The sequence below is a fragment of the Nestor notabilis genome, unplaced genomic scaffold (assembly GCF_000696875.1).
Source record: "Nestor notabilis isolate BGI_N333 unplaced genomic scaffold, ASM69687v1 scaffold11750, whole genome shotgun sequence".
In the NCBI taxonomy this organism is placed as follows: domain Eukaryota; kingdom Metazoa; phylum Chordata; class Aves; order Psittaciformes; family Psittacidae; genus Nestor; species Nestor notabilis.
In genome coordinates, this window is record NW_009912503.1 from 54026 (window position 1) to 63819 (window position 9794).

Consider the following 9794-nt stretch of genomic DNA (forward strand, 5'->3'; position numbering starts at 1 on the left):
AATGAAAGGATCCTGTCAGCTCTAGATTTGGGAGAAAGGTATGTGTCGACCCGAACTTCCCTCAATAAACACCCAGCATGCACTCACGTTTGTCACAGTGTCTCCCTCTCCATCCCTTTTCACAGTGACATGCTCCAGTTTGATGGTGGCAGGACAAGCCGTGTATGCAGTCACATTGCTCCTCACACCGTTTGCCAAAAAATCCTACAGGGCAGACTGTGAGTAGAAGCAGAGAGAGAGCAACAGTTCTTCCTGCTGCATGGAAAGCATCTGTCATTGGCAAATGAACCAATATTGTTCTTCTTGCACATAGTGATATATATTTAGAAGACTGCATGCCCAGAAAACATAGTTGAAAATATATTAAAAATATTAAAAACATTTAGCATTGGCTATTAATGAGTCTGCATGTGAAAGTTTGCAAAGACTTAGTCCTAGTCAAGAGTACAAATCCAGATGGTGTCTATAGAGATGATGATGCCATTCACATTTACATGGTTATCCACAAAGGAACAGATGTTTGAACGGTGAAAATATGCTGTATCCACATACTGCTTTCCACCTCACAGGTCTCTGCAAAGTGATCAAAGAGAACGCAAGGCCAAAAGAAAAGGAAGGTGAGCACTGTGAAGACTTGACAGGTCATGCTGATGGCTGAGGTTTTGCGAGTCCTCAGCACCACAGGAGACATCAGAAAATTGCTTGTGGCTTGCAAAAAATCACAACATGTCAATGGTGAAGCTGAAAACCCATTTCAAGTCATCTGATATCTACTGCTTACAAGATTTCTATTTCAGGGATTTACATGGCCCTAAACACACCAGACAGCTATGTCAAATCTGGGCAATCTAGACCACGTGCAAGATTGGTACAAACTGAACGGTTACAGTCCAATTTGCTGAGCTCCCCCTCAACGGCCCACAGAGGTACTGCAGCATGTGGCTGATCTGGCAAACTCTCTTTACAACTCACTCTCTCTTATATGTTCTTCCTTGTACCCATAAGGTAGAGAAATACCTTCATTTTCTCAGCAGGCAGGGAACAGAAGTAGGAGGACATAAAATGTTTGGACAAGGGCATGTATATGCAGATGGGCAGAGACCTGCCTGTGGTGCTTCCGAGACACTCGGTGAGCGCTCACACTGGCATTATCTCTCTTTGGCCTACAGAACATTGGAAAATCAAGATACAAAATAGAAATGGACTTCATATTGCGGAGGAGGAAATGGCTGATTGCAGAAGAGAGTGTTAAAATATCTGCAGAAGGAACTGCCCTTACCAACATCACAGCAGTCCCCAGTCCAGCCAGCATGGCAGATGCATTTTCCCGAGTGCTGGTCACAAACCCCATGGTGGCAGCTACAGTTCTGCTCGCAGCCCTCTCCACATCTCCTGTCCCCACACTCTGAAATGAGACAGGAGACACTGATGGGGGGCCAAGCTAGAAGGACTCCAGAAAAACACACTTATGCCTCTGAAATAGGCTGGTCCTAAAAACCTTCAGTGAAGGATATTTTGAAGCCTCCCTTAACAGAATTCTCTAGAAATAACTTGGTTTCCTCTTGGAGGATTTACATTAATTTTTACTCCTCAAATTGAGCTCATTGCCTATCTTCCCTGTCCCCAAGGGACAGAGAATAGCTTATTCCTCTCCTCTGTCCAGCAAGTTTCTAGCACCATTGTATATTCAAGTGGCAATACCACATCTCCCCTCAGTCTTTGCATCTCTGACTAAACAACCCCAATTCTTTCAGCCTTTCCACACCTGGTGTTCTCCAGCCCTCTCCCCCTCCTCTCTTTTTCCTGGGCTGTCTCAAACCAGACCTCATCAGAACTGAATTTCCTTGCACAGCAACAGAAACAAGGTGGAGGACACGAAGAGACTCACCCAGCTCACAAGCTATCCCTGTCCAACCCTGGGGACACTGGCACTCGCCCGTTACATGGTCACATGTCGCCTGGCCATGGCAGATGCAGCGCTGGAGACAGTTTGCACCATACCATCCAGTGGGACAGGCTGCAAAGACGAGGTAGGACAAAAGCCTTCCATTAAGAAGGTAGGAGAAGAACACAAGTTAAACACAACCTTTCCCAGCTTACACCTCTTCTTGCCCTGGTGATCATGCAGGCATCATGGGAGGTACAAATAAGTACAAATGGAACCATGACTGATAAGGAATTAAACAGACCAGTGTAAAACTGGTCTGGGAACAAAATAGGTGATTAAATGAGTTAGCTGTGACCCAGCAAAAGGCCTCAAGATTTTCTGTTCACACCTATGAAAAACATCTCTTGGTTCCTACCAGGTTTCTCAGCATCAAGGAATGGAGTTATTGATTTCCTGTTTTCAGAGTTTCTTTGTAGTCCTCTTAAAATCACAACTCCTTTTCTAATTGATCCTGCTACCCACAGCTGGCTGTGGCATTGCACGTTTTACCTAATTTTAATTAAGCAAGTTTATTGATTCCCATCACAACCAATTCCTATGGATAGAATCTACTTTTTTGGCACAAAAAATACACACCTCTGTTGCGTGCTGGAGTGGCACTTTTTAAAGATGTTAACAGGAGCAAGTTCTCACTCTGAAAAAGCATAGTTACCAGAGGACAGCTCACCCAGCCTCACACACGCTACCACCTTACTTCCAAAGAAAAAAGGAATACTCAAATGTATCATTAAAGAAAAAGGTCATGTTTGGCAAAGTCTTCATATTTGACAACAGCTTTTTTAACTTTTGCTTTGGTTTTGTATTTGAGGCCTTCATGCAAACCAGAAAATTTTAGTGCTGACTCCAGACTGCAGCATACATAGGAGTATCCACAGCAGTATCCCCGGCTCTGTGGCATGGCTTACAGAGCCAGGTACCTCCCAGGGGAGGCACAGAAAAAGGAGCCTTCTGCAACAGGGATGGATTGACATTTTCTGGTGGCTTGTATGCAGGGATTAGAATGTGTAATGTAAGCCTCAGGGCAGCCTTTCTTTGCCAGCCTCTTTTCTTAAGGCTCCTTGGAGTTGGGCTTGTATTTGAGTCACACGTATCAGTCTAATTGCCAAGACTGGAAGTCCCAATGCCTTACAGATGTTCTGGATTTAGCCTATGTCTGGAACAGTATACAGTAATGAGGATGATCAGTCAGGCACATGGGACAGTAAAGCAGGCCATAGAAAAAAAACCCCAGAGGTTTATTTCAGTGTCATAATTGGGAGTTTTATGGACCTTTTCTTCCTTAATCAGCCTTCAGAATCAGCTCTTTTTCCAGTTTATGACTCTGCTTCAGAGCTTGCCCTGCATATCAAGTTCCTACACCCAGCCCCTACAGCACGGTGTCACAGATGTATTTAATGGACCAATCCGTGTAATTGTGCAGATAGAAAACCAATAACAACACAGGGCAATGAGCTGACAATTAAAATACCAGCAAAGCCCCCCTGAGTAGAAGTGCAATTTTTCCTTCTTATAATTCTTCAGCAGGGGTTTGAATTTCCAATTGTACCTTCTTGGCAGGTGGCTCCTTTCCACCCTGGGCTACAAAGGCATGTCCCAGTTACATGATGACAGAATGCTCCGTTGCGACACTGACATGTGCGGCTGCAGCCTGGCCCATAGCTGTCCCCCTGGCAGGCTGCAACGACAGAATTCCATAAAATCCCATAAGAAGTATCAAAGGAGGCGCTGCGCAGAGCAAACCTGAGACACAACCCAGCGACAGGGAAACCAGTTTGAAACCAGCTTCCAGTGACACACTTTTCATGTCATAAGGGTGTGTAAGCTCATATATTAACCATGCCTGACACTAAATAACGTGGATTAAAAATACATATCATACATGTTCCAAACAGGTATTTCGCAAAGGGCAGGATTGCTCAGGTGATGGATCAGCTGTCATGCCCTGCCCTGCAGAATGCCTTTGTGCTAAACTAATGGTCCAGCAGAACCGCCAGCTTGACAGCCCAGGTATTTATTTGCATCCTGGTAAGAGAACTGACAACTTCATTGTTTTCAGTGTTCATTTTTCACAGCTGGATGCCTTTGCTCACCCAGAGTCTCATTCTTTGGTCAGAGAGGGGTGATATTTTCAACGCGTTCAGTTAAGCAGCTGGCTCCCAGGTGAAAACTTAACACAGCCATCTCGCAAATGTACTCCTGCTGCAGCTCCGTTTTCAGTGCTGCTGCATATAAAAAATGGCAGACATTTGGATAGCTTTAAATGGTGAAAGATAGACGGTACTGCTACCCTGTTTTCTTCAGCTATCACCCCAAAAATGCAAAATGAGTCAATGAAGTTGGATATAGACTCCTTGCATAGTTTTCATGCCTGCCTCACAGAGGCTTTCCTTCACTTGCACAAAGATGTCAGCCTCTTGTGCCAACAGCACTGCTGGCATGCACTGGAGAGGCAAAAAAAGACCTGATCCCTGATCCAGAAGTGTCCTGCACTCACTGAGTGTGACATCTCCCAGGATTGGATACAAACAATGACATTTTACCGAAACTTCTATGCCTTTGAGGGTGTCAGAGTGCAGAATAAGATGCAGGGCTGTGGAAGGACACATCCCTGGGGATTGAAGTGAGGCATGAAACCATCTTGACCTCAGGGGTGAACTTGGTTGATGTATCTGACCCATTCTCAGCCCTGTTCTTCCCATATGAGGACTTTCAGTTTCCCAACACAATTCCCACAGACACCTTTTCTCCCAGTACTTCTTTTCAACAGTGTTCATTTTTGTCATTGCTTGGACCCCATCCACACTGAAACCACAAGAAAGTGCAGGAGCTCAATCCCATCACAGCTAAAAGTTTGTTCTGCAAATGAGGCTTGGTTGCCAAGTTAAAAGTTCAGCCCATCCTACAGAGATCTGGCTCGGTTTTGGGAGCAGAACTAAATATTTCCACAATACAGACCAGAACTATATCATAACCAAGCCAAAGGAAAAACCAGCTCATAACCAGGTCCCCTGACTGGTTACTAGTGGTTTGTGTGAGGTTTTTGGAGTATGCATGCAAAGCTCTTGTTACGCTACTGAGAAGACACAGGAGTGTTCCAGTGAAAGTTCTGGTAAGAAAGCTGAAATTTCTGGAGAAGAAGGTTTTAAATGTTCTATTGGGTGGATATAAACTTTTTTATCTTCTTGGTGGGACAGTCCTGATTATCAAAGTACTTTTCTGAAGATTAAGATAACAAGTGATATATTGAAACTATTTTATGAAGTTCCACAACTGAATGTACAAATATTCTTGGGTCTTTTCTCCTTTCTTCTTGATAAATGCAAAGGGAAGAAGCAATAGAAAGGTTTAAATTATTAGTCTTCTTCCTGCTTCAAAATTTTCCTCTCAGTGTCTTTCCTCTGTAAGAGGAGGATTTATTCATTTGCAGTCTTTTAAATTCCTTTTTGCACACAGAGTAAGGAACACCTAAAATTGGAGATTTTCTTCCAGACTGGAAGTCAACAGCCATCAAAAATGCCAGGGAGAACAGGGAAATAAGGAGCACTAAGACACTAACAGGTGTCCAGAAGCTTTGATTTCATGTAGCTTCTGTGCATTATTCTCCCCAAAATGAAGCTTCAGCTTTAAACGAACAGCGAATTTGCAAAGTCAAGTGCTCACACACCACGAAATGTCAAACCCCTGGTTATCAGCTCCCACGAGTAGAGATGCTGGCACAGCTGATCTTTTCATACTCATATATTCTGCAGACCAGTTTGGTCTCTTTTTTTTACCACAGGGAACTGCTTCTGTGAAGATCCTGCAGAGCCCCAACAGCTCCAGAATGAGGCTTTTTTAGTACTAATAGAGTCAGAGCAAAATGCAGATGCAGAATTGTGTTCAGCTTCCACAAACCATCTGCAAGATGAGACTTTTGGTTGATTTTTTTTGGGGGGGCAGGAGTGGTGTTGGTGTTGGGTGGATTTTTGGTTTGGTTTTGGGTGGCTTTTTGGTTTGGTTTTGGGGTTTGGTTTTTTTGGGTTTTTTTTTAGACATCAAAATTTGGACTGGTTTGTATACAGAAAGGCAGGTGGCTACACCTCTGGCACAAAGAGATGCCAAATGTCCAATCCTCACTTCTTTAGCACTAAGCCATCACACCACTTTGTGAAACTGTTAAACCTCCCTCCCCCCAATAAATAGGCAACATACTTTTCCTAAACCTCTTTCTTGGAAACCTGAAACATCTTAGCCCTCCTACCAGCTCCCTCCCCATCATAAAAAAATCACCAAATACAAACTCAATCCAAGACAGAGCTTGCTTGGCAGATTTCATCCCAGATTAATATAATTCATTTATAAGCAATTGAAAAACATGGTCTTGTAATGGAAAGTGTTAGGCAGCTTCAACAAAAGGCATTACTGTCCATATTACCCATAATTAGATAGCAATGTATAAATGCACTGCATGGCTGGCTTAAGATCAATTCAAATCCCATGATGTCAAAATTATTTCTCAACCTCCTCCAGCACGTTGCCTGAAATCTCATTACTTGAACATAAGTGCTATCCTTCCAGCTGCTAGAGCTAGCGAGTCCCAGGAACTGGCAAGGTAAACATTAAACACCAAAGAATGGTGAGCTGGCATCTCTGGCCCGTGGTTGCCTTACTCTGGGCACCTTTGGAGTGCTGTGGCTGAGGTCCAGTCTTAAGATTAAAATATAGATTCATCATTTAGCCATGAGAAAAAGAGCTTGCTCTCTACACAATTTACTCATCTTGCTCTTTTACTTACAGGCAAAAGAGGCCTCGGAGGCTTTGGCATCTTCACCTGTGTGAAGAATAAATCAATCCAGCATAAAGCTCTAATAGCTGTGGCACAAGAAAGTAATTTTTTTTTTAAATTCTCATGAGTAGAGGTGGGCACACAAAGCTGTTGACAAACAGCTACATTTCTTAATTGAATTTAATGAAATATGAAACAAAGCTTCTCATCCCTAATGCAGTCTAAGGAGCAGGGTAGGGCCAAGGTGATATATTGCTAATGCCCTGGCTTGGCAGCAAAAATGGACTGTGACTGAGAAACAAACACTGTACCTGTTCAGCAGCACCTTTTCTGCTCTGTGGTATGGCTATAATGGCTCTGCCTCTGCATTTATTTCATGGTCAGCTCACTAACCTACACTCACAGGGGAGTATTGCCACCACCAGCTACAGGTAGTGAGAGACAGAGATCCAAGCTTTCCTATGGGGGACCACGAGGAGGCAAAAAAGAACTGCTATGGTGGGATTTTTGCAGAAATATCTAAAAAGTGGCAAGATATACCAGCATTGACCCTCCTGTAAAAAAAAAAGAGCAACGTATTTTGGAGAAGCATTTCAGAAGACAGGTTATGTCATGTGGTGGGGAAAAATAAGGGAAAAATATTATGAAGAGCAAGCACAACCATCAAACATGGCTGATTGTAACATGGTGTATGGCTGGGGAATAGAATTGTTTTAATACAAGTAACATTTCTCCATTTCTCTCTGTTTACTAAATTAAACCAATTTTCTATTGCAGAAATCTGCAACCTAAGGATTAAAGAAATCTTGTGAAAGTGTTCACTAACAATGACAGTTGGCTCCTTATGGAGCTGCTTTGGACTCCAGGTCTACAACATAGTTCTGCAGATGACAGTCACAGTTTCAAAAGAAAGTATAGACGAAGACATCATCTTAAAGTGAAATGAGAAAGTTGAGAGGCTAAACCCTGAAAATCTTAAAAAAACCCATAGATTTGCTAAATATTGCAAACAGGCTCAGTGATATCCATATGAAATGCCATATAACTAAAGAAAATAATTTACTTTCCCTTGAAATTTCATGAACAGTATCTCAGAAAAACCGATCTTATATATGCATACACACAAACATACAAAAAACCTTATTAGCTTAAAGATTGTGGGATAATCCATACTTGTGAAAATCTAGGAAGGTGTCTTTTTTAAAAACAAATAACTTTTCTAAGAATTAGTTAAAAACTATTTTGTCATGCTCAAATAAGTAGTCCCAGCTCCGATTTTTCCACTTTTTGCATTTGTAATCTGTAACATTAAAATTGATAATTAGATGAGACAGACCAGAAACAGTGATAAAATATTTCGTCTCTTGACGCTGTACAAAATTAAAAAGCAGAGATTTGTCATATGGTAGGAGACAGCTCTGCTATTTAAAAACTGATGCTTATAATGTTTGACAAGTGCCAACAGCAGTTAAAAAAAAGTTGATTGTTTACACAGCTACCAAGAATTGTACCTTTTTTTGGCATCTTTGGAAAGGAATGTGACCTATCTAAAACTGTACTCTGGTGGGTCATTCTACATTCCCAGAAGAAACCCATGTTAGCACTGTGAGAGTCTGTGAACGAGGATGGTGAGTGCAGCCTGTACATACGCTGTTCGCAGGTCTCTCCCAGCCAGCCAGGGAGGCAGCGGCATGTTCCCAGGATGTGGTTGCAGCTGGCAGCATTCTTGCACTTGCACACCTGGTGGCAGTCAAGCCCAAAGAATCCATCTGGACAGGCTGAAAATGTAAAACATTAATTTTTTAGCAGAGTTCCTAGTTATTTTCTGTATAAATTCTATCTCAGAGGTCTGAAAGCACAGGGCGCTGTTCATCTACTTTGTCACACGTCACACTCTCTGCTTAAGAGCCACAGCTGTTTCAAGGGTTAAGCCTGCACAGCTCTGCTACATGCATCATAAAACGTGACCCATTTTACACAAGCAACAGATTTCTGCATAGAAACAAGTAGCTGAGAATACTGAAAGCCATAAAACAGAAGAGAGAAATTATCTGTATTCACACAAGCTAGGACTCGCATTTCTGTAACTGAGGACGAAGGAAATAATTCAACATAATGCAAGACTATGGGGCCATCCCTGATGATCTCCCTGACTTCTGAAATGCAAAACTTACGCTCCCATTTACTGTCCTAACACTTTTCTAAAGATTTTTTTAACAGTGAACATAAGCCATAGTGTTGTAATTTAATGCTGAAATGAATGTCTGGCAAAGAGAATGAATAGAGAAGCCCAAGACAAATTAAATGTAGCAAAACAGCAGGGAGCTTAAGGAGCTCAGTACCTGCATCGAGGACATACAAGGAAGAGCAGCCCCGTGGATTCAATTTACATCTGTGCCAGTGTTGACAGCAGCGAAAATAAGCCATCAGTGCTTGTCAGTGAGTCACATCATACCAAAATGCTGCTGTATTTGCCAAGGTGAGTTACTCCAAAGAGAAGCATTCAACCCCGGAGCAAGGGACGTCCAGGAACCCCAGTTCTGAGTGGCAAGAGCCACCGAAGGATCCTCAAGCCCTCGACAGGACTTGCCCAGGAGCCGCAGCTCTGCTGACGCGAGCGGGGACTCACAGGGGGCGGGGGGCCAGGAGGAACAGCACTGCCTGGAGCGGGGAAAACCTGCCCTGGGGAGCAAGGTTTCTCGATTGTGTGGAAGACAACTTCCTCTTGCAAGTAACAGAGGAGCCGGTAAGAAGAGGTGCCATGCTTGACCTCGTGCTCACCAACAAGGAGGGGCTGGTGGGGAATGTGACGCTCCAGGGCAGCCTTGGCTGTTGGTCGAGTTTGAGATCCTCAGGACAGTGAGAAGAGCATGCAGCAAGCTCACTGCCCTGGACTTCAAGAGAGCAGACTTTGGCCTCTTCAGGAACCTGCTTAGTAAGGTTCCATGGGATATAGTCCTAGAGGGCAGGGGGGCCCAAGACTGCTGGTTGATATTCAATGATCACCTGCTTCAAGCTCAGAAGTGTTGCGTCCCGACTAGAAGGATCAAGCTCAGAAGTGTTGCGTCCCGACTAGAAGGA

General features: G+C 43.3%; 1 protein-coding gene across 1 annotated transcript in view; it reads right to left on the reverse strand.

Annotated features, from left to right (window-relative positions):
* LOC104409791 (multiple epidermal growth factor-like domains protein 11) overlaps window positions 1–8491 on the reverse strand; it is a gene marked incomplete at its 5' end in the record, with an annotated part of 24081 nt that extends 15590 nt beyond the window's left edge. Inside the window, 5 exon segments of the mRNA XM_010019768.1 lie at window positions 88–216; window positions 1280–1405; window positions 1889–2017; window positions 3495–3623; window positions 8363–8491. Of these exon segments, the coding sequence (XP_010018070.1) occupies window positions 88–216; window positions 1280–1405; window positions 1889–2017; window positions 3495–3623; window positions 8363–8491 (642 nt within the window).
* Between the last annotated feature and the right edge of the window lie 1303 nt (window positions 8492–9794).